This window comes from Nelumbo lutea, chromosome 8 (assembly GCF_056320005.1).
Source record: "Nelumbo lutea isolate HS-2025 chromosome 8, American lotus-T2T, whole genome shotgun sequence".
NCBI classification, from domain to species: Eukaryota; Viridiplantae; Streptophyta; class Magnoliopsida; order Proteales; family Nelumbonaceae; genus Nelumbo; species Nelumbo lutea.
This window is the reverse complement of record NC_142691.1, coordinates 47,033,346-47,059,826: the sequence shown is the minus strand read 5'-3', so window position 1 is coordinate 47,059,826 and position 26,481 is coordinate 47,033,346. Positions and strand designations below refer to the sequence as shown.

At 35.5% G+C, this 26,481-nt stretch overlaps 1 protein-coding gene across 16 annotated transcripts in view; it reads right to left on the bottom strand.

Moving 5' to 3' along the window:
- LOC148844008 (uncharacterized) overlaps window positions 1–22,451 on the bottom strand; it is a 31,994-nt gene extending 9,543 nt beyond the window's left edge. Inside the window, exons 1-9 of one of the 16 annotated variants that reach the window (XR_016102917.1) lie at window positions 22,304–22,437; window positions 21,928–22,215; window positions 21,793–21,834; window positions 21,658–21,717; window positions 19,306–19,423; window positions 19,181–19,220; window positions 17,271–17,344; window positions 5,677–5,889; window positions 4,046–4,498 (exon numbers count right to left, since the gene is read on the bottom strand). Coding sequence is in view for 3 of the 16 variants with exons in the window: in XM_088956810.1 (XP_088812936.1) it covers window positions 4,461–4,498; window positions 5,677–5,889; window positions 19,181–19,220; window positions 19,306–19,344 (330 nt within the window). In the remaining 13 variants the exon portion in view is untranslated. The other 15 variants (XR_016102919.1, XR_016102911.1, XR_016102918.1 and 12 more) reach the window with 15 other exon arrangements.
- Window positions 22,452–26,481: the final 4,030 nt, after the last annotated feature.

Below are 26,481 nucleotides of genomic sequence, written 5' to 3'. Positions count from 1 at the left end.
TTGTAATATTTTGGTATTTTCTGTAATTTTTGCAATTTTTGGGTATTTTTCTACATTTTCTAAAATTTTCCAGTATATTTTTGCATTTTCTACAATTTTTTATGCTTTTTTGCATAGTGTTTGCATTTTTTTTGTGCTTTTCATGTATTTCCTATAATTTTCTGGTATTTATTTTGCATATTTTCTTATTTTTTCTGCAATAGTTCTGAATTTTCTATAACTATTTTAGTATTTTTATTGTAATTTTTGTATTTTTGTACAAGTTTTTAATACTTTTTGCAATTTTTTCTTCAATTTTTTTATATTTATCTACAGTTTTTGCATTTTTGGGTATATGGGTTAACCTAACTCTCTTTTGTCACATGATAGTTTTGAGAGACATTATTCTCTTAAAGTTTATTATTTTGTGTATATGGGTCATCCCGACCCATTTTTGTATTTACAAGTGAGGGTAAATTGGTTAGTATGGGTGAGGGTGGTTAATGGTTAATATAGATGGGTCAAGTGAATCAATATGGGTGGATCAGGGTGGATTAGGGTTAGGATGGGTTATGACCCTTTAACTAGGATTGATGATGGGTCATGGTGGGTTGGAGGGTCAATATGGGTGGATACCCATCCATTTGCCACTCCTACTTTCGACAGTCAATCACAAGCAACAAGAAAACCATCCACAAAAAGCAAAACACAAAAGCAAACTATACAACCTATAATGAAATGATAATTCAGCTGAGAATTTAATCAGATAGTGTTCCGATCATAATGAAATGCCACCAAATGAGTCATGAAATGATAAGCTTGAATTTCACTCCATAGTTGTTCAATTTTAGAGTTCAGTGCATGTAGTTGTCGAGCAACGTGGATAAAAAGGAGAAAGGGTGGCAGCAGCGAGTTCACTATTAGTGACGACGTCAGATCTCGTGCGCAACATGCATCTTCAGTTCGATAAGCATTCATCTCATAATAGGATAATAGTTTTCCTTATCTATCCTAGTGTTATAATTTGTATTGAACTATACCTCTTTCTATATAAATTTTGTAATCAGTTCATCGAACAATATCAATGAGAAAAATTCATCCTTTTGAGCCTCTTCTCATATGGTATCAAAGCCCTACGACCTAACAGTCCATAGCTCATCCCTGTCTATTGCACCCCTCGGTATTTTCTTGACCCATTCGATCACTGATCACTGTAACCATGTTGGCTTGCAGTGAAACCTCAGTCACCCCTAGTTCCCAATCTACAACATTTAATCCTGGGCAACACTTCACCCAGTTGATATCCATTCAGCTTGACAGGTCAAACTATATTGTATAGAAATTCCAAGTCAAAAATACTTTAATAAGTCATGAACTCATGGGTTATGCTAATGGCTCTTGTCCTTGTCAACATCAACTCCCTTCAGGCTTAACCTTGTCCGCCTCCTCTGAGATCTTGACATGGAAGAAGCAAGACCATTCTCTTTTTAGCTGGCTCTTGGCAATTCTCTCATAAACATCATTGGCACAGGTGGTCAGTTGCACAAGCTGCAAAGAACCTTGGGTGTACTTTCCGAAGGGTACTGCTAGTTTGAACTATAAAATACTCAAAAATAATAGCAAGGAAAATATAAAAAATGATCGACTTCAGTGTTTTGAATAACTTAAGTTCTAAGTATTTATAGAGCTCTCTTTAGAGTTTGGTTTACATAGGTTTCATACAAGATAAGGTAAACAGTAAGAGTCCTAGATAGAGTACAGTTAGGAGGGATCATGTTGATCCAACTTTACAATTGATATGGTCATTCTTATCCTTATCTATCCTAGAGTCCAGACTAGATCTGGATTGACTAGAGTCTAGACTAGATTTGGAGCGGATATGGTTATGTCCAATATGCCCCTCAAGCAGAACGATAGGATGTGAAGGTTGGACCATAGAAGACCAAATCGTGGTGTGGCTAGAAGCTTTGTAAAGATATCAGCAATTTGATCTTCAATACAAATGTACTGGATAGATAATTTGTTGGCGACAATGATCTCAGAGGAAATGGAAGCCAACTTCAACATGCTTGGTACGAACATGGAACACCAGATGTGCAGCAAGATATGTAGCACTGAGGTTGTCACACCATATTGTTGGCTTCATGACAGGGAAGCCCAAATTAGCCAAAAGAGACGAATCCATAAAACTTCAGTTACAATGCTAGCGAGAGACCTAAACTCGGACTCCGTACTAGAGCGAGCAACAGTTTATTACTTTTTGGAGCTCCAACTGATGAGATGTCTATCTAAATAAATTGCAAAATCTCCCATAGACCAGCAGTCATCCAGACAACTAGCCCAATCAGCATCTGTGAATGCATTCAGATGTAGAGAAGTAGAGGAGGAAGAGAAATGAAGACTATGATCAAGTGTGCCTTTTAGATAACGCAGGATTCACTTAACAATGGACCAGTATTCATTGGTTGGTGACTGAAGGAACTGACAAACCTTGTTAAATGAGAATGAGATATCCGGTCTAATAAGAGTGACATATTGTAGAGCACCAACAACACTCTAATATTCAGATGGATCGAACAGAGGTGTACTAGATATTTGATGCCGCTATCATAGAGCTATAGGGCTTGGCTCCTTCTAGTTTTGTACAATGCAATGGATCAAGGATGTACCATTTCTGAGATAGATGAAGACCATCAAAATTAAACTGAGCTTTGATCCCAAGGAAATAATGTAAGGGGCCAAGATCTTTGACAAGAAAAACTACAAAGAGCTACTAAAACAGAGAAGTAATAGCAGAAGGAGAGTTTCGATAATGATGATGTTATCAATATACACCAATATGTACAAGAGAGTGGAGCTACCCTAGTAAATGGAAAATGAGGGATCAGCCACAGAGTTTCGAAAACCCAAATTAAGAACAGATGAAGAAGGCAGTTGAGAATACCAAGCATGAGGGGTTTGCCGAAGTCCATACAAGGATTTCTTTAATTTGTAGACATAATCCAGATAATCAGGGTGTTCGAACCCCTTGGGTTGACGAACATAGATGTCTTCAATGATAAAACCATGGAGAAATACATTATTGATATCCAGTTGCCAAATAGGTCATTGATGAATTGTTGCAAGAGCTAAAATTATACGGACTATGACTAGCTTCACCACCAGACTAAAGGTATTAGAAAAATCTACACTAGGAACCTGATGAAAACCTTGAGTGACAAGTCTGGCTTTGTATCACTCTAGAGAACCATCTGACTTTCTTTCAATATTGTAGACCCAGTTAGTACCTATAACATTCATGGATGAATGGTAGGGCACAAGGTCCCATGTGCCATTATTTAATAGAGCATCGAACTCTAACTGCATGGCCAATCTCCATTAAGGAGATTTTGTTGCTTTAGTATAAGATCTGGGCTCTATTTCTAAGAGAGAGAGAGAGCTGACCAAGGCAGCTGGTATGAGATAATTGTGCTGAGATGAAGCGAACAGGGAGATTCGTCCATGGAATGTGTAGTCGTGGAGTGATGTCGAGTCGGTGGAGGTATTACCGATGTGTTAGCTAACAAGTCATCCATAGTATGAAAGCGAGGTTGCCTGCTTACTGGAGCTAATACCGATAGTAGAAGACTGTTTGGCTGAACTTGGAGAAGTGGCCTCTAGAGGTGGAACTACAGGAGGCTGAACTACTGGAGGATCATGAATATGGGGAGGAACATGCAAGTAGAACCTGAGAATAATTGAAGATGAGAGCAGTGGAGAGTAGGAATAACGAGAAACAAGTCTTCATAAAAAATCACATGTCATGCAATAAACTCATGTCCTATTGATGTATGAAAACACCTATACCCTTTATGAAATTACTGTAGCCAAGAAAAATGCACTGTAATGAATGGTATTGGAACTTATGATCATTGATTGGTGCATACGTGTGCGAACAGGACAAACGATGAGAGATGCCTTGAGAGTCAAGATAAGAAGAAAGCTTGCAATATTCTCCTCCTCAATTAGATTGAAAGGAATGAATTTGGGTATTGAAAAATAATTCAACATGCCTCTTAAATTTTAAGAAAATATCGAAGACATCCAATTTGCGTTCTAAGGGATATATCCAAGAAAACATAGAATAATCATCAAGAAACAACACATAACAATAGTACCCTTTATTACACTTAACTAGGGAAGGTCCCCACACATCAGAAAAAATTAACTCCAATGAACGCTGAGACATATGTGAAGAAGATGGTAAAGACAACCTACGACTTTTACCCATTTGACAAAATTCACAGACAAAAGAACTAGAACTTGGAGCTGAATAAGGTAAATCATACTGAGAAATAACTTGCTGAGCAATACGAAGTGCTGCATGACCAAGACATTGATGCCAATCATGAAGAGATGTCCGCTCACCTACGAGAGCAGATGGTGTAGTTGTTGAACTTTGTGAAATGGTTGTTGTTGATGGAAAGTAGTACAACCCTCCTCTATTGACTCCTCGAAGTAGGATGTTCCCCATATAATCCTTCACAAAACAACAATTTGGATGAAACTCAAAAAATATATCATTGTCATTTGTAAACTTACTAACTAACAACAAATTTTTTGCAGATTTCAAGAACATGGCATATATCATTTAGTGTAAAAATATGTTGGTTAAAGACTAGAGAGGAATAACCAGTATATTTTATTTGCAAACCTTGTCCATTACCCACTTTGACATGATCTGAACCCATGTATTCTAACTGATTTTTAATATTGTCGGCATCATATGTCATATGGTGGGTTGCCCCAGTGTTTGGATACCACATAGGATCAAACAGCGAATTACTGTTGTTAAGAGAGAGAGCAGTAAGACTATTGTTGTAAGCCACTGGTTCATAAGTTGGCTCATTGTAGTTTGCAAAGACATACTTTGCTTTTCTGCAAGTTAGCACACCAGGTCCTAGTTTGTTGCAAATCTGACAAATAATAGGGGGTACCTTACCTCGACCACCATTGAAAAACTGAGATTGATTGAAGTTTTGTTGAGGATTGAAATTTTGTAAATTTTGAAGATATTTATGTTCTCTCCCTTGGCCTCTACCATGGCTAGACATGCACCAGGGTGATTTATTCGGCTGGTTTTGAAACCCAATGTTGTGCTTTGGTTTCCCTCCAACTACATTAGTGGCCAGTGAGGTATCAGAGTCGGGCTGAATATGCCCTTGCTCTTCGAGCCAGCTCTGATGGTTGAGAAGAGATCCAATTATATCATGAATGCCAAGACTATCTACATCTAGTCCGTTAGTTATAGTAATAACTACATATTCATATTCACTTCCTAACTTAGCTAGAATATACAAAACCAAATCAGATTTAAGAACTGGTTCAACAACAATAGACAAATTATCTGGTATCAATTTTGCTTTTTGAATATAAGTAGTAATGGATAACAAGCTCATTTTTAAACTGTACAACTATCTTCTAAGTTGTAAGATACAAGATTTAGCATGGGTCAAATAAAACTTAGCAAGTGTAACACCATATACCTTAGCAAAAGTAGAAAAACTCACAACTTGGGCCATAACACCCTTAGTGAGAGAAGAAATTAGCCAACTTAGTACTATTGATCAATATCATACGATTTGATATATTCTAGATTTACTATATTGCCTTCGCTTGTTGGATCAGGTATCATTTCCGGCAGAGCTTCCCTTTTACCTTCAACAAAATCCATGAGGTGGTGATGCCAGAGTGTGGGGAGAAATTGTGCACGCCACAACAAATAATTATCGCTGCCGAACTTGATGGGTAAATAATGCATCACGTTCTGAAGAGGAGAAATTGAAGACATCGATCCTAGGTTGTTCGAACCAATATCCACATTGGTTCGGCTGCCATTGCTTCCATGAGAACCTTCGTACTCCATCGGCTCTGATACCAAGTTTGAACTATAAAATACTTGAAAATAACATCAAGGAGAATATAAAAAATGATCAACTTCAATGTTTTGGATCACTAAAGTTCTAAGTATTTATAGAGTTCACTTTAGAGTTTGGTTTGCATAGGTCTCATACAAGATAAGGTAAATAGTAAGAGTCCTAGATAGAGTGTAGTTAGAAGGGATCATGTTGATCCTACTTTACAATTGATAAGATCATTCTTATCCTTATCTATCCTAGAGTCCAGACTAGATCTGGATTGACTAGAGTCCAGACTAGATCTGGAGAGGATACGGTTATCTCCAATACTGCTAATGCAGTAAATTTAAGGAATGAATTAGGGTACCATGACAGCGTACCTCCAGAAACTTAAACTTCTGTCAAATAAGTTAGCTGTTATTGGTGAGTCATTAACTGACTCCCAACTTATTCATCATACTCTCAATGGCCTTGGATTTGAGTACGATGCTCTGGTAACCGCAGTCACCACACATACTGATACTATTACTTCGCTAGTCTTTACGGTATGGTTTTATCTCATGAAACTCACATACTTATAATCAGTCATCTACTGTTCTGATTGTCAATGCTGTTACTCGTACCTCCAATACGAAGAATTCTTCATCTGATTTGTTGGTCTTTGATAAAAGCATTAAGAACTCGGAATCTAAGCCATCCAAATATAGTAAAAATCCATGTGAGATCTGTGGAGGAAAGAACCATTCAGCCAGGTACTGTCGCAAGCTTCTCAACCACATTGTTGCTCTTAAAGGATAGAAGAAAAATACACCCTCTGCTTTTGCTACCTCTACCACCATGCCTTCTTCAAACTCATGGCTCCCTAATTTGGAAGATAATCCGCATGTACTAGATGTTTCGCTAAATTTACCATCTGTTGCTAAGTTATTAGCCGATAATGATGTATTTTTTGAATTTCACCCCTCTAAATTCTTCATCAAGGATCACAGAACCAAGGTGACAATGTTTCATGGGCTGAATAAGAACGGTGTATATGACCTTCAACTTCCATCACTTTCTTCAACTGCTAGCTCCAAACTGGCTTGTGCCGGTGTTCGTGCTTCTCTTGACATCTAGCATTCCAGATTAGGGCATCCATCTGCTCACATTACACACAAATTAGTTCGTGATTTCAACCTTGCTGCATCCTCCACATCTCTCTTTCTGTCAGTCTTGTCCACTAGGAAAATCTCATCGCCTTCCCTTCACACGCAATAATTCAAAGAGTTCAACACCTTTGGAACTCATTCATTGTGATTTATGGGGACCAGCCCCAATTACCTCTAGTGGCAATTTCCATTTTTATATTTGTTTTGTCAATGATTATGGTCATTATTGTTGGGTGTTTCCCTTGAAGAACAAGTATGATGCCTTTGCTACCTTTGTTATGTTTAAGAAACAAGTTAAAAATCAGTTTGGACTTTTAGAAAATTGGCATCACCCGCCGCACCTCTTGCCCTCATCCTTAGGCCCAGAATGGTCGGGCTGATCGCAAGCATCACTATCTTATTGAAATGGCTCTCAACATGATGGCCCATGCCTCCATCCCTACAAAATACTGGGACTATGCAGTAACCACAACAGCATTAATTTCTTATCAATCTATTGCCATCTCATGTTTTAAAATTTAAATCTCCATGGGAGCTCTTGTTTCATCAAGCACCTGATTACAACACTCTCAGAGGTTATGGATGCAAATGCTTTCCCCATCTTAATTCGTACAATGCAAACAAATTATAGCATCAATCCTGTAGCTGCATCTTCCTTGGATATCTACTTCCTACAAGGGTAATCTTTGCGTGGATTGAGACTCGGGCTGCCCCTTTATCTCTCGTGATGCACTGTTGTTCAATGAGGATAATTTTCCATTTGCATCCTCTCATAACATGACTGAGGATTCTCGGCCTCCAATCATCACGTGGATTGGACTTGCTTCTATTGTTCCTCTTTTCTGTCTCCCACTGTGATGCCTCATGAGGAGTCTCCCTTACTAATTAGGTGCTACTGTTGCTCCATCTACTGTACGAGTGCCTGAAGTCCACTACTCTCACACTCCTCCTCTAGCTCATGTCTCCATGCATTTTCGGATGCCAATAGGGTTGGGTGTCCTGATGATCGACGTTCACAAGGGGGATTTTGCATTTCCATGGGGAACAATCTCATCTCATGGTCCTCTCATAAGCAGGCCATTGTCTCCAAATCTAGCACAGAATCAGAGTATAGAAGCCTTGCTTGTGCCTCCTCTGAATTGATGTGGCTTCACTCTCACATGATCGAACTAGGCTTCCCAATCACTGCTCCTCCTATTCTCTGGTGCGACAACATCATAGCTACATATCTTTTAGCCAATCCTGTATTTCACACTCGTATGAAACACATCGAATTTGATTTTCATTTCGTCAGGAGCAGGTCAACCAAAAGTCTCTGGTTGTGAAATACATCTCCACGATTGATCAAGTTGTTGATATCATGACTAAGGCTCTTAGTTTGCAATGCCATTGTCTTCTACGGACCAAATTCAACATCTCTTCCCTGACGTTAAGTTTGAGGGAGGGTGTTAGTGACCACATCAGATCCCATGCGCAACATGCATCTACAGATTCAGTTCGATAAGCATTCATCTCATAATAGGATAATAGTTATCCCTATCTATCCTAGTGTTGTAATTTGTATTGAACTATACCTCTTTCTATATAAATATTGTAATCAGTTCACCAAACAAAACAATATTAATGAGAACAATTCGTCCTTTTGAGCCTCTTCTCATATTCACATCATCTGCATCGTGCATCGTGGTTGCAGAAAAAACTCTACAACAACCAATGCAATTTTACCACGTTACTCTCTTGTAACAGAGGTGTGGAAGGCTGAAAGTAACAACCATTTTTTATTTTATTATTTTTATTATGTTTTGAAACACCTACTAGTCTTTTCTCGATGCATTCCTCTTTACCCCCCTTTCTTTTTCTCTCGCCCTCACTCCCGCTTTTGCTTTGCACTCCTTCTTTCTCTCACTCCCTATTCCACACCGACCATCGGTGATGATTGAGCCACTGGAATACATTTTCTATACCACTCTCCCCCTCCCCCTCTCTCTCTCTCTCTCTCCCAGTTTTCTTGTTTCCTCTTCTTCCCTCTTCCTCTGAATTGACAACCCAGCACTCCGAAGGCGCTGGCGGTGCAACCACCAGGTATCGGACACAGCATGAACAACAGGCTAAAATTCTAACATCTAATAAATTTGAACCCTAAAACCCTAACCAATGTTTATTGTTTCCGTGTTATTTATTTGTTGCCAATAATTGAACCCTTATACTTAAACCCTAGTTAATGTTTATTTGCTGCCAATAATTGAGATTTTAGATTTTTTTTTACCAGATTTTGCTTCACCAGATTGAACCCTTATACTTAAACCGTATCTTTTTTTTTTTTTTTGCTTCACCAGTTTTTGTAATTTTATATAATTGCACAATCCAAACTCAGTGAAGTTAATTTGCTGACAAAGAAAAGAAAAAATCATTCAAATGTTCTTGATGAATAAATTTGCCTTGTATATGCAATTTTATATAATTTGACTGTCTAAAATCAAGTATGCATATACAAGGGCATATTCAGATAATTTCAACAAGACATCAGATATTCAGCTACATTAGACACAGACAAATTATATAAAATTACATATACAAGACATTTATTAATCAAGAACATCTTAATGATTATTTCCTTTTTTTTCAGCAAATTAAGTTCACTGACTTTGGATATACCAAAAGCCAAACGTGTCAGTGATATACTATCAAAATTTTCAGAGAACCCCTTTATACTATTAAAAGCTAAACGTGTTTATCAAATTTCTCAAAGTACCTTCTAAACATCTCCCATTACAACTCTTGACATCCATAGAAGCATTGTTCATCGTCTTCTTCTCAACCCTTCACAACCCAACCAGAGGTCTCTCTCCCCTCCCTTCCCTCTTTTCCCTCTTACTCTCTACGTACGAAGGGTGCTTTTTCTTGTTCTTCTTATTGGGCTATTCTATTTTCTTTTTGTACAATGTCTGTTTTACTTATAGGTGGTTGGATCTTTATTTTATTTTATTTTTTTTCTACACACCCCTCATGGTGGAAAGACTGGTGAGCGTTTTTTAATGGTATTGGATGACTCAACAAGCTTTCTATAATACCTGAGTTTCACCACTTGTAGATTTTGAAGGTCACCCACTAAATATGAAAGCTTTTTGACGGGAGTGCTGGAGAGGTCGAGGGATTCTTTGATAGAACTTGGTAGCTTATTATGTGAGTTCCATTTAAATTTGAAATGCAAAGGAATCTCAAATTTGAAAATACTTGAGGAGGAATATACTCTATGTGTGTTTTGTAGGGTGTCAATAATATTCAAAAATCTAATTTTAAATTCGAGATTCGAAATAATCAAATGGAATTAGGATATAATTTGAATCAGTTTGATAAATATCTAAATTTGATCATTTTTTTAATTATTATATATAGTATATAAAATATTTAAACATGTTATATAGTATATAAATAATTTATATATTTATATACTTTATATAAATAAAATACTTATTAATTACCTAAAATAATTAATGAGTCGAATTTGAATCAAATTAAATATTTGAATATTTTATCGAATTCAAGGATATTACATGATTTGATTTGAACTCAATTCGTTTACACCCCTAGTGTCTTCTCAAACTGGATTTGCTCCTCATACAGGGCACCTCACACTAACCTCACAGGCAAATCTCACCATGCATTGGAAACATCTCTCGTGAATAATATCGTACAAGTACAAGTACAAGAGATGCTCCCATTGCATGATGAGATATGCTTATGAGGTCGGTGTGAAGCGACCTTTGTGAGGAACAAATCTGATCTCATGTCTTCTCTGATCATGTAGCAATAGTTCAATCAAGGTTTAAAATTTCAATACAATACGCCTCGTATTGGTCGTATTGTATCATATCTTTGAAATTTTGATACCGGATACACAAGGAAATCGGATCTTTCATCTTTTTTCATGCATATCAGGGGTGTATCATGGCATATTAGGGGTGTATCAACGAAAAAAAGATACGACCAAAAACTTAAAGAAATTTAAGTGGGAAAGAAAACTTCTTTTCTCCAAAATAAGCATCTTTCACCCCCCCCCCAAATGACTCTAAAAGTCCAAACTTCATTTCTAGAATTAAGATTTACAGAAGTTTGCAAGAAACAAGTGTAAATCATTAATTTTGTAAAGATTTTTCAAATTTTGAAAAATTATGCAAAAATAGGTAAATTTTTTCAATGTTTTATAATATCTTGTAATTTCTTTTTTTCTTGAATGTTTAAATTTATGTTGATATACATTGCTTACATTCAAAATCACATTTTTTTATATGCTATTAATAGATTTATAGAAATTTCATGAAGATATTTGGGGAAATATAAATTAACAAAAAAATATAAATTTTTTATCTGCTTATAAAGACTAAATATGTTTTAGATCTATGGATTTATCTATCATATCCATAGAGCAATTGGAATTTCTTCTTTAATATTTTTTATTTTTTATATTTTTAGAATTAAAAAATAATTAATAATTAATTATACTTATCATTTGATCATAACAATTGAATATATTATAATTCTATGGATGATTTATCATATTCAAAAACCAATTGAAATTTCTTCTTTAATAATTATTATTTTTATTTTTATATTTTTAGAATTAAAATTAATTAATTTAATGTATTATATTTTATTATTAGATCACAATGATTGAATATATTATAATTCTATGGATGATTTGTCAAGTCCACAAAGCAATTGAAATTTCTTCTTTAATAACTAATTTTTGAATATATCATATAATGTTTATTTATTTTTTATAATTTTTTATAATAAATAATAAATAATTATTAATTATAATTTCACATAGAAGTTGTGCCAATGCATGTTTTATGGTTGGATAGGAGAGTTGGATTTTTTTCTATCCCATAAAACATTAAAACTTAAGAATTATAATTTATAAATTATAAATAAGCATAGGATTTTTAATGAAATTATAATTAGCTACAAAATATTTTTTTGTAAAACCATTAAAATATATTAATTTAATGTATATACACCTCATTGAAGTCTTATATTTAGTGTTGATGTATTTTTATGATTTATTAAAGTACTCTTAATCTATATGGCCACGTGGCAGCCCTCCCTTCTTTAGTAGAATCTCTCTCTCTCTCTCATGTCACCAACGAGCTCAACTACCTCATAAAATTTCTCCTAAACAATCATGCCCATCTAAAATTCCTCCTACAACACCTCTTAATCTATATTATAAACCATCTAAAAACCAAAAAACGTGGGTAAATTAATTAATTAAATTATTTTGGGTAGTTAAATTAAATTGTGAAATATTTTTTATGTTTTCAATAATTACTGATATTATTGAATATTATTTAGCAAATATCAACACCTACACTATAATTTTTCATAATTTTGGTAAATTGAGAATTTTAATTAATAAGAATTACTTGCTGAAAATTACTGAATTTTTTAATTTAATTTCATAATTCTTTGAAAATTAATTATTAAAATCAATAATTACTAAAAAATTAATAATTAATTAAAATATTAGTAAATAAAACTATAATAATTAAAAATTATCAGTAATTTTTAGAAATAAGTGGTTATTGATATTTTCAGTAATTTTGGTCAATTTACTAATATCTAATGATATTATTAAACAATAATTAAAAATTTTCAGTAATTTTAGTGGAAAATTAATTTCAATAAATATAAATTTATTTTTTATATTTTCAGTCATTTTGATATTTACTATATGTTTTTTGAAATAATTAGTGATTTTGTTAATTTAGTGAATCTTAAATTATAAAACTTCCAATTTTTCAAATAAGTAATTAGAAAATTTTAGTAATTTCCATAAGTATTGGATAATATATTTATAATTACCATAATTAATGAAACTATATTTATGGGTTTGGGGGTGTTATAGGTTTAGGGGATGACACCCAGGGTAGGAATGGCAATGGGCAAGTTCAATGTAGGGATCATACTCCCCATCTCAACCTCAAGTTTTAAACTAATCCCTATCAAAAATTTTAGCATGCATCCCCGATCCTTGATAAAGAGGACTTCCCCATCGGAGACTTGAGCCCTTGAATTTTTTAATTACAACTTTGTTTTTAGAAAGGTATTTATTTAAAATAAAGAAAAAATAAAATGCAAATAATATTTTAATTATATTTTGATATATACAATATAAAAAAAATATTATAAATAACACAAATAATATATGTAATCGAGTTTGGGGCCCCGCTAAGGCAATCTCCAGCCCATCCCTACCTGATCAGGGAGGCCAAGTACTTTGCAGGGATGGAGAAAATTACCATCCCTACCCCCGGGTTGTGTAGCTCCATAGAACAATTATTTATAAGTTTTTCCAATATCATATCTTTCCAGCATCATAATAAAGCCCTTTTATTACTTCATATATAAACAATTGTATACATAAAAATTCATATAAAATAAAATTTTAAGATTTTTTTTCAATTTCTTATCTATCTTGTTAATTTATTTTAACTTTTTTATTATATTTTTTATAATTTTTCTAAAAAAATCATGCTACCCATGGCCAGGCTCGACCTGACAGGGAACCATATGGGCTTGTGCAGGGCTTCCTCTTTCAAGGGTTCAGGGCCAATCAGGCATGGCCCAACCAGGCCCGCACGCCGACATGACACAGCCTATTACAATGTGGGTTGCGGTTTGGGTGGATTCAGATTGGGCTTTTGTCAAAGGTTGAATGAAGACGGCCCAAAGCTGAGTGGTGTAAAATGTTAATTCGGGCCAACCCGAAAAAATCTCAGTTGACATGTGGTATGCATGTTTGGTGTTGATTGATCAGTGTTTTGTTTTTTTAAACGAAAATGAAAATAAGAAGATAAAAAAAGATTTCGGGTTGTGAATGGTGCCTCTACATACAAAGAAGTTAAAAAGTATTCTCTCCCTCCCCACAAAATTTTGGATGGATGTGTTTGGGCCAAGAAAATTACTGGACAGGCCCAGTAATTCAGTTTGATTAATTGTATTACATTTGCCTAGGAATCACCATGTGAACCCTACTTTTGGACTTAGGAGAGGGGTGCCAAACCCCTTCCCTCTCCCATCCGAGTTTTACCTAGGCTAGTTTACCTGGTGCTTCGAGCTTTGTTGTCACTACAAAGCGATAAATGATTTTAATCCCCTTCTCAAAGGTCCCATTACCTCCATTTCCACAGCTGATGGGTGGCAATTCCATTTCCAACCCAAGTGGCAAGTGAGCCATTTTCTGAAGTTCATAGCCAGTCAGTGTGGAATCAATTGGAACTTCTGTGTTCCAACCTTAGTGAACCTTATCTTGTTCTAGGAGACTTCAATTTAATTAGCAAGGCGGATGAAAAATTTGGTGGCCTGCCTCCAGATAGGACTCAAATGCGCTTGTTTAATGATATGATTTCAAAGTGTTGGTTAATTGATATTGGATTTCAAGGCCCTAAATACACATCGACAAATGGTCAAGAAGGTCAGGATCTTGCTATGGAGAGGATTGACAGGGCATTATGTTCTTCTCAATGGATTCACAATTTTCCAAATGCTGTTGTGAAGCACTGCATTGTTGCTAGGAGTGATCATCTACTTGTTGTACTTTATACTACCCCCACTCAAAACAAAAGAAGAAAGCAATTTCAAATGGGGGCCATCCGGTTGAAAAGAAACATGCTTCAATCAAGAGCTTGTCAGAATTTGGAAAGAGTGTAACGGTAATTTCCTCCAAAAATGTCATTCTTGTAAATTCGAAATGGCTAGATGGGGCAAGAGCAGACTGGGTAATTTCAAGCATCGAATCAACCAAATTGAACAAAAATTACTTCACCTTCATTTGAAGCCACCCACTAATTGCAACAAGATGGAAGAAATAAATTTAAGAATGGAGCTCAATTCTCTTTTGGAGACATAGGAGCTGTTATGAGAGCAGCGCTCTAGGTCTGATTGGCTGAGGGATGGGGACCACAACATAGCTTATTTGCACATCCAGGCCACCAATCAGAGGCGGAAGAACACCATATATGGGCTTTATAATGAGCACGGTTGTTGGCAGATTACTCCTTTGATGACTTAAGGAGAAATTGGGTTGCAGCGCTACTACAGTTTCCACCAAGATCAAATCACAAGTTGAATGGAATCCCCCACCAGATGGTGTGGTAAAATTGAATTTTTATGGAAGCTGCCAAGGTAACTTAGGGCCATCTGGGATCGGTGGGATTCTGAGAGACAAAGACAGCAGTATATTGTCTCTATTTTCAGGACCAGCGGGTGAAGGTGATTCAGTAAGGGCAGAGCTACTAGCAGCGGTACAAGGCTAGTCAAATTGGAGTGAACAATCTGTTAGTAGAAGGGGATTCCAAGGTAGTAGTAGGCTGGCTGATTAGTCCAGAAACAGCTAGTTGGGGCTACAGGGATCTGTTAAAGAAAGTTAAATGGATGACAGGAATAAGACTGTCAGGTTTCAGTGGGTCAGAAGATCAACAAATGCAATGGCTGATTCTCTGGCCAAGCAAGGGGTGTCAAGGGGAAATCTGTTTTGGGCTACTTTGTAAATGTGTCTCAAGCTTAGGCAGCTTTGGTGTATATGGTTGGGTGGGGGTAACATCTCGTGCATTCTCCTAGGCTGATATAAGACTACTCTTATTTATCAAAAAAAAAAAAGTCTTCAACCATGTTCTGATACCAAGTAGAAAAGTTTTGATAACTGTTTTGATATAAACTTTGTGAAAAAGAAGAAAGAAGAAGGGAAAAGTTTCTGAAGCCAAGAAAAAATCGGATCTGGCTGCCCCTTTCTTATTAATTATATATACAAGTATGCACTTAGTAGGTCGGCTACTTGTAAGAAACTAAAAACCCACTTAACATAAAATAAATTAATGGGCCTAAGGCCCAATAACTTCCTAACTGAATTATGTAAATAAAAATAAATAAAGTCGGCCCAATAACTCAACCAAATACAAATGGCTAACAAGGAATGTCTGCAACAATACAGTGTGTTGGGGGATCAGCTAATGCATTTGCTGATGTCTTCACAAACCAATGGACAAATAGGAAACAGTGTTTTGGCTCAACTGAAATTTCGTATTAGCACTCTTGTACTTTTTGCTTTAGTTTATGTGCATTCTGTTTGGAGAAACGGCACCCCGCGCCTCTTTTAAGGGTATGTTCATGTAATCAGTCTTTGAATTAATGGAATATGATATTTTATCTATCAAAACAAAAGCTCATAATCATGTATCCAACATGACAGGGCCAAGCACATGGGAATGGACAAACATTTTATTAGAGAAAAGTTAGAAACAAGCAAAATATGTATTCCATATGTTAGTTACTTAAATCAGTTGACTGATATATTCACAAAAGGTATAACTACCCAACATCACAATGATCCATCTAATATGTTGGAGATGATTGACGCTTATGACCCAACTTGAGGGAAGTGCTTTAATATGTATGTTTAGTGATGCAAGGGTATTATTGTCCTTTCAACCTAATTTATATTCACTAATAAAATTATGAGTAGGGGCTGCCACTTTCTCTTTTGGCTCTCCAATCTCGTCTTTTCCATTTTTGCCTCTCCTTCACTTCTTCCAAGGTTGCCTTTAGTAAATCAAGGCAATTGGACAAGTGGGTATGGGTTATCATGCATCACCTCTTGCCTATTCATAATCCTATTCGGTCAAGAATCTAGAAACCGTTTCACCCCCTTCCTCATATGGCGCATCAAGTAGCTCATGGTGTGGGTTACTCTGCACTTCAACCACCATACCGTTATCCTATGGACATCATCCTCTTTTATTTCTCCCTCAATATGAATAACCGATCAAAGGAACAAGGTTGAATTAGTTTGGGAAATCTACTAGTGCAAAGGCTTTAGACTACATAACAGCATTTCCTTACCATTGCCAAAGCCCACTCATTTTCAGCTTTGCTATTTCCTTTGCGAATCAACCATACACAATTGCAAATTCATTCCAATACATTGGGAACCAAAGGACAATCACGTCATGACATGACAACTTAGAAGGAATTCAGAAAAAATAATAAGAAAACAAGAACTAATCAAATATTACGAACCAAGTGAAATTGCACAAATCCCGACCGCAGGAAAAAAAAGTTAAGAATTCATGTTTAATTCAAAACATGCTACATATGCCTAATATTTGAAAAGAAAGTTGTGACCAAAACAATAATGAAAGGGTTAAACTAAGCACATTAACACGGGCAGGAATAATGAATGGTGTACCTGTAACAACGATAACAAGAAGAACAGCGAAGGCAATGCTTCCCCTATCATACTAGCCCTCCTTAATACCTACCCTATATTAGATAGTAGAATGGCAAAAATATCAATCAAAACAAATAACATAGATTTAAGCATACACAGTGTTTTAAAAGCACAATGCACAAGAAAAGCACAAGGGCCTTCTGATGCTTGAGTGCAATGGCAAGGCGAGGCATGCACACTTTTAAAACAAGGCAAAAACCTTTTAAGAAATTCAAAAAAAAATACAAAACAATATATATATATAATACAAACTAAATTTTTTGCAATTAAATATTTAGAAACCATGTTTGCTCAAAACTAAAATACAGAAGCATAACATATAAAACACATATGAGTGAAAACGCCGAAGTGAAGCAAACATGTGTATCGTACCAAAGTGCTTCAAGCATCAACAGCATAAACTTCCAATGTGTTTATTTATCTCCTAGTTACATTACTTCAAGTAATGCAAGCCCAAGCAAGTAACTAGCGTATTGCTAACATCTTGCACTCCTGATCCTAGGAGATTAGTCCACCACCTCCATAAGACCTTATGAAGCAAGCCCAAGCAAGTCCATGTGGGGGTTTGGAGAAATGCATCCAACCTAAAACTAGAACAGATGCATGATTGGCAGTGGATAATTCATGGAGGTCTTTCCCTGGACTATAGACTCATTCAAAGCAACAACCTAGAAATAGATCCAATGGTTGATAAAATGATGGAAAGTAGACTAAGATTGTTTGGTCACATGCAAAGAAGACCATTCACCAAATGGTAAGCTTTGTCTATGTCTAACTTACAACTAAACCAATACTTCCTCACAAGAAATTGATCTGTTATTTGCCTACTTTGCACAAAGGCTCCTTGATTGGGTGTGGTAATCTAAGGGAGGAGACTGTTTAACCTTAAAGACAAGACCTTAGCAACGATTTTATAAAGACTGGTTGCCAGACTAGTACATCTGAAATCTTTGGGTTGAAAGGCTCCCAGATTTTAATGAATCAAGGCAAAGAACATTCACTCCCGACCCAAGCTAGTTACTCCCCTCTCAAAATATTCTCCAAAGACATCCAATAGATCACACTTTAAAATGTCCCAATAATCTAGAAAGGAAGCCATGGTAAAACCATGCAGCCTCAGGGCCTTTGATCTATCGATGCAAAAAATAGCCCCCCTTATTTCCACCATATCAAAATGCCCTTCTAGCATCTCCATATACCCCCTGCTTAAATTCAGCCATTCCAAAACTAAATAGATTTGATGTGATTTACAAAATTCCTAGCCATCTCCTGTGGACTAATCAACTACCCCCCCCCCCACTTTCAATCTCCAATCAGGACACCATTATAGGCAAGGCAACCGATTATAGGCAAATGTCTAGATATAAATTTGGTTGGCATCTCCTTAATCCATTTATATCTAGACATCTGCCCCCAACTAACATCTTTGTATAAAATGTCCTTAAGCTAACTCTTAAACTCCCATCTTGATTCATCATCTTCTTCCCTAAAATTTCCTAAAACCAACAACCAAGAATAAAATAAAACAAGAACAAAATTTCATGACGTATGCAACAATAATATTAATATAACTCCATCATTACAAGTAACAAAAGAAACAAAACATATCATCTAATAGAGAAAGTGGTGATAAATGGCAACCTTTCTCTCAGTAAAGTGTTCAGTTATAAAGGACAAATATGAGATGTAAGCACACATAATATTGCTGTACAGAAAAAACCTAAAATAAAACACAAAGAAAAGCAAGAAAATCAAAATCAAGATCGTTACCAATGCAAAGCATTTAACTCTAGGAAAATAAATGCCTTACATTTATCATGTACAAGAATATTTTAATCTTAATACTGGAACATTAAGAAAAGGAATACCATTTACTCGTTCCCCAGCCTCTCTGAAAAGAAATGCCGCCTAAGAAAATAAGAACTCAAAGTTTAGAGAGTAACAAAACAACCACAACTGCACGAAAGGATATCTTTCAGATAAGTAACATTACTCGAATGACTTGCGCATGTGCTCTAATCTTCCTTCCCATTTGCTCTTTCTCCTCTTCCTTTTTTCAAGTCCAAAGTGTATCGGAATCGGCGAGAAGCATTAAGCACAAGAGCCACTTGCTGCACGAAACAAAACCAGTCAAACTTCATAAAAAAATAAAATATGCATACTTGGTCTCAACTATATGACACTATATCAGAAATCAAAAAATAACGACTAAACAACAACAAAACACATAAAACCACCATGTATACAGTTTAGGTGGTGTTTGGAACCAATGCCATTTCCTAGGAGGTGTTTTTTGAGGAAGCGCTGCATTGGCATGTCGTTTTCTCAGAAAACGTTTTTTTACTTTATTTTCTATTTTGTACCATTGCTGTTGCTGCCACATAGGCGTTTTTCAATGCCGTGTCAGCATGTTGTTGCTAAAAACAGTAAAAAAAAAGAGAGAAAAAACACCAAAAAGGCTGTTTTCACAGACCACACCTTTCTTGAAAATTAGAACATAAACTGATGCAATGTGGACCATCACTTATGTTTATAGCAGTAAGAACCCACACCCACAATCCAAGAAGTATGACCTACCAATATGGCAAAAATCTATGATGCCTCACCTAGAGAGTTACAACATCAAACTTATGATTGACCATCACTTATGTTTATAGAAGTAAGAACCCACACCCACAATCCAAGAAGTATGACCTACCAATATGGCAAAAATCTATGATGCCTCACCTAGGGAGTTACAACCTCAAACTTATGATTGGTAGAATTTATTAAAACTGATTTAATCAGAGAACAATCTCCTCAATCTAATATTGTCCAATTGCTATTTTTAATCGCCTTATCTAAGTTTTTTAGAAGCAACATTACTTCACAATATTTTAGAGTTAAAGACAACAGAAAAGCCCAATGCATAAACAATATGTTAATGGATATTGGAACTTGCCGACACAAGCTGAAACAGTTAAGAAAGAAAAAGTCTAACTAGATTTATTTACAAGCATTGTTGGGTTTGCAATTTGATGTGCCACCATACTAGATAAAGAATTAACAAAACCGATTGTGACACGATTTGAAACATTTTTTTTTGAAGAAGGTAAAGCAAACCCAACAGCCACCCAAAGCAAACCTCCAGTATTTAACAACCAGGGCCTCACTCCACCCGTCACCATCCCCACCTTCCCAACTCAATCCAAACTTTTAGCAGCACCTCCCCACAACCTCCCCAGGAGTAATTAAATCATCTCTTCTCACCCTTTTCCAAATCCATAAAAGTTTTCCTGGCAAATTCATCCCCAAACAAAAAGAAGAGATGCAATAGTTTGTGGACATACTCTCCTAACAGCCAACTAACCATAAAATCTGGTTACAAACAGATACAAATGCAAAAGGCACAAAAGTCTACAGTCAGTAATGCCTTCAGGAATGTTTCATGAGGAAATTCTGGGAAATTAAACATTTACAATCCCCAATTCATCTATTTCTCTGGCATTACATACATGGCATGCTCCAATAAAAGTTGAACTCATGAATAGATGCCAATGGATCGACCGTTGCTGCCAATTGTGTGGAGAGGCATCTGAAACATTGGACCACTTATTTATACATTGTGATAGTGCTTCAACAGCCTGAAGGTCAGTTCCTTACACTTAATTTGATGGCGCTACTGAACCTCAGTCATCGGGGCTGGGCATGGTTATTCATGGGGAGCTTTTTGCTTTGGTCGAGTATTGTGGATTCGTGTGCACTCAACATGTTAGACAGAGGCTTTAGCATTGGTGGAAGGATTGAAATTTGCGTTGCAATTGGACATCGGTCATCTAAACGTGGAGGGACAAGATTTAGTGGTGATTCAAGCACTATCTGAGGACAACTCTTATTCTCCTTGGCACATATGTCATTGAATGCAGAACTTTATTACATAGATTTTTCCCGTTGCTCAGATAATTTTTCATCCAGATCAACCAATTCTTCTTCTTACTTGGAAGCAAAATATGCTCGACTATTTCTTGCCAGACTTGGGCTATGACTCCAGGGTTCCTGTCTGATTGTATTGTAAATAATATTTCACTGAGCAATTGAATGAAGATCGCCTGGTTAGGCTTCCCAAAAAAATACAATTGTCAACCATAAACCCTAGAACTGTACTACCATAGGGCCACAGCACTGTCAATTAGTCAACAAAAAACAGCAATAATCCAAATAATATCAAACTAATTCATTCCATTCCAACATAAGTAATGAATGTATGCACATTTTCAAAATAACCTTATAGGCGTTTTATCAACATCAACACAACCATAGATAGCCAACGAAGCCAATGCAGTGCGTAATTAATTTGAATGCTTACCCTCCATCGATTGAGTCGTTCCAAGGAAGCGTTCTTGGTAGTCTTGCACACAGTAAAAATCTGACTTGTTTTTATCAACACAACCAAAGATAGCCAACGAAACCAATGAAATGCATAATTAATTTGAATGCTTACCCTCCATCGCTTGAGTCGTTCCAAGGAAGCGTTCTTGGTAGCCTTGTACACAGTAAAAATCTGACTTGTTCTTATCAACACAACAAAAGATAGCCAACTAAACCAATGAAGTGCGTAACTAATTTGAATGCTTACCCCCCATCACTTGAGTCGTTCCAAGGTAGCGTTCTTGCTAGTCTTCATATCAAAGGGGTCTGAGGAACATTCAGCATCGACTTCTTCACATCCCCTTCCATGGCTTACACCAGATTCCAAGTCATATCGGTGATGGTACGGTGAGGAACCTCTGGATGGACCATTACTCGTGGCTGTCGCAGGAGATGACACCGGCTGTTAAATCTTTAGGCGGGCAGTAGGAAGATGTTGGTCAGACTAGGGAAAACCCTATTTTTTTATGTTATGTTCATACAGTATATGGTTTTCCTGCAAAACAGTTAGGGTTTGTTAGTTTCGACTTTGGTGGTGGTGTTCGTGCTCTGAATATAATGTTTTGACCTTCAGTATTACATACCTGCGTGCTTAACAGGTTATAAGCCGGCGGTTTGGAAGTACGAATCTAGTAGTTCGCTGAGCAGGATTAACATCCGATTCCTTTTCCTGTCTTACTGCGACTAGAAACTAAAAAGACAAATGTGAAGCTTCAACGAACTTTCTGTCGTGATTCGTGAATCGTGAAATGCCGGTGGAGTTCACATCTGCGCCCCACAATGGCCCACAGTACATCCCCACCTTATATTGAGAATATCTCGAGATGATGTTAGCGAGAGATGCTCCTAATACAAGATAGAGATGCAATGTGCGGGCAAAATCTTCTTATTAGAATACAAGATACAGAATTAACATCTGCGCCCCACAATGCCCCCATACGAGTTTATAATAAGTTTGTCAAAGCTATTAAGATACCGTGTCTTACCGTAGATTTTCTCCATTATTATTTCTAAATGGAAACACGAGTTTATAATGAGTTTGTCGACACAACTTTTGTATATTTGATTAATATAAAATATAGAGATAAATTACAAAATAAATTTGTAATAAAGATTTGAAGTCTCTTTGATGAAGACAATGGTCGTCAACGTATTTCTCGTAATTCTTAAAGTGTTGATGTAGATTTATGTGTTTCTTAAGATTTGATGTAAATTTTTTCATTCAAAGCTTTGTGCATTATCCGTTGTGAATGATTCTTCTCTAAGAATGGCTCTAATGTGGTGGCTTAATTTTCTTGGGAAAGCTTGAATCCAAGTGTGTTATAGAGGATGAATAAGTTTTTCACTTATTTCTTATCTCTTGATCTTGCTGCTAGAATTTGTATAAGTGTGTGGTTGTTTGTAATGTTGGTGTCTAAAAGCTTATTGCAATGTGATTTGTTGAAAAAAATGGAGAACTCCTTCTCTCTAAGCAAGGCTATTTATAACCTATGATTAGGATTGCCACCTCAACCCACTTTGATAATCAATCCCATATGAGTGGGGTGTTGGGTTAGGGTTAACTCCTATGTATATATGGACTACTTATAAAAGTGTGAATGATGAGGTATTGACTTCAGAGTTTTTCTCTATTGAAATATCCTCTCTTGAAATTTGTTCATCTTCATTGAAAGGGTAGAAAATGTAATTACAAAAATGTTATTAAATGCATTCAATTACCTCTCATTAAGTCTCACATTTAAATCATTAAATAAATCACATTCTCTCGCATTGAATCCAACATTTATAGTTTTGTTTATCATCATTAAATTCCACTAATAAATCCATATACAATAATTATTAATATAATGAAATTTTATATTTTTAAAATATACATAGAAATGAAATCATACTTTTTCGATTGATTTTAAATCATGGATTCCATTTTCACCATTAATAAAAGTAATTCTTATTTTCATATTTATTTTTGTTTAATATGGTGAATATATAACAATAGAATTGTATCAAATTGCTTTATACAGTGCTTATATTTTTTTTATTTTATGTATATACGTATTTAATCTTCGTTACTTAGTCATGACATTATAGATTGATCCATTTGACCCAAAATGTTAGATCATTGACCTACATACGATCTAGATATGGAAATGGTTTCAAACTGATTTTAAATATTGCATTTCATTTATATCATTGATAAAATAATTATTATTTATCATACTTATTTTTGTTTATATTATTATTATATAATATTATAGATGTGCCCAAAACCGTTTCATATTTTTGGTACTATTCTATTTACAAAATTTATTTTTAATTATATACCATGGGTTAACCTATTTGACTTGAAAGGTTGAACCACTAACCCACCCCCTAGATATGAAGATGGTTTAATTTCTAATCGGTTTTAAGTCGTATATTTGATATCCATCATTAATAAAATTTTGTCTATTTTATCATAGTTATTTTGAATATGACAAATATATAATAATAGAAATGTATTCATTTTTTTCCAATTTTTTCTATATTTTTTGTATTTTTATATTTCTAAATTTGTATTATTTATTTATGATATCATGAAATTATCAATTTTACCCAAATGGCTAAAATACTTACTGATGAAGGAAGATTTGGCCCGACCTCACAGTTACGCAACACGTGGCAAAGGTGACAGTTTGGCACAAAAGCACGCCTAAGGAGCGAGCACCAAGGGGAGAAACCAGCAGCCCGAACTCCCTACTAGGGGCCCAAACTCACCCTTGGCCCCAAACCACAATAATCCGAACTAGCCTGCATGTAACAGTTCGGGTACACCTCGCCGAACTGGCCTGCTTTATAACAGTTTGGGTACACCTCGCCGAGCTGGCCTGCTTTATAACAGTTCGGGTACACCTCGCCGAACTGGCATGCTTTATAATAGTTCGGGTACACCTCGCCGAACTGGCCTGCCTTATAATAGTTTGGGATACGCCTCGCCGAACTGACCTGCCCTATAGCAATACATGACATATCTCCAAACTCAAGACTTCACCTCGCTCACCACTCCACCACATCGCCTTCAGGGCACCAAAACCAAACAAACCGTACTATGCCTAACACCGAGGAAGTCCGTACCCGAGGGCGGTGCACCTGACTGACTTGGGATCTAACGCTTGACGACCGCACTCCAAACGGCCACCTACCACCGCCTCCTGACACCACCATCTCCAGTTAGAGTGACGATTCCGACAAAAGGCAGCGACGATTCTGCCCCAGCAAGAAGGACAACACCTGAAGTGACAGATGCAAGGGCAATCATACCCGACCTGACAAGGGCTTCGGAGCGAGTGCGCGAAGTGATTATAAAAGACCCCCTACCCCCAACAACAAGGTATGTGAATTTTGCGCTATCTAGTCTATACTTTGCCTTTGAGAGATTACTAACTTGAGCTTCGGAGTGATCTCGTCGGGTTCCCCCCGGAGTTCCCTCATCTTTTCCCTTTCAGACTCCCCGTCGCCCCAGCTCAGAGGCGAATTCGTTGACAGCTAAGACCAGTCGGATTGCGCTCCATCACTTACCCATGACCTAGGTGGAAAATATGATTTCATTTCTAGGTTTATTTTAAAAATAGAAAATTTCTTTCTATTTATAATTATTGTGTATAAATTTATTAGTGGAATTTAATGATGATAAACAAAAGTATTTTTTATATTTCTAAATTTGTATTATTTATTTATGATATCATGAAATTATCCATTTGACCCAAATGGTTGAACTAATTACCCACCACCTAGATGATAAATATGATTTCATTTCTATATCTATTTTAAAAATATAAAATTTCATTCTATTAATAATTATTGTGCATAGATTTATTAGTGTAATGATGATAAACAAAAGTATAAATATCGGATTCAATGAGAGAAAATGTGATTTATTTAATGACTTAAATGTGAGACTTAATGAGAGGTAATTGAATGTACTTAATGATATTCTTTTAATTACATTTCCCGCCCTTTAAATGGAGATGAACTAAATTCAAGAGGAGGGGTATTTCAGTAAAGAAAAATTCCATAAGTAAATACCTCCTCATTCACACTTTTATAAATAGTACTAGTAATTAAGCAAGTGTGTTGCATGTATGATTTTTTCATATTAATTACTTTAATTTTAGATATATCATAGTTAGGATAGAAATTAAAAATTAATAAAAGTATATTAAAATAAACTTAAATACTTTTACTAAATGTGCACCTACAGAAATTTTAAATTACAAATTTTGTATTCCATTTTTTGTCTTAAATAAAAATAATTTTTATTTAATATGATGAATATATAACATTAGAAATGTTTTGAAATGTCTTTGACAAAACTCTATACTTTTTTAATCTTTTGTATTCTATCTTTTTGTAAATATTTATTATTTAATTATGACATCATGAATTTCTTTGAAAAGTTGGATCATTGACCCACCATTTAAATAAGAAAATAACTTTGCTTTTGGATTAGTTTTAAATTATATATTTCATCTACATTATATACATATTTTTTACTTATCATACTTAAATTTTGTTTGACATAATTAATATATATTTTTTGATTATTTGTAATATTATTATTATTTTTTAAATATTTATTATTAACTATTATATCATCGATTAATCTATTTGACCCAAACCACTAACCCACAACCCAAAAAGAAATATAGTTTGATTTCTAGGTTGACATTAAATTTTGTATTACATTTCCATTATTGATAAAATTATATCTTTTGTATAATATTGA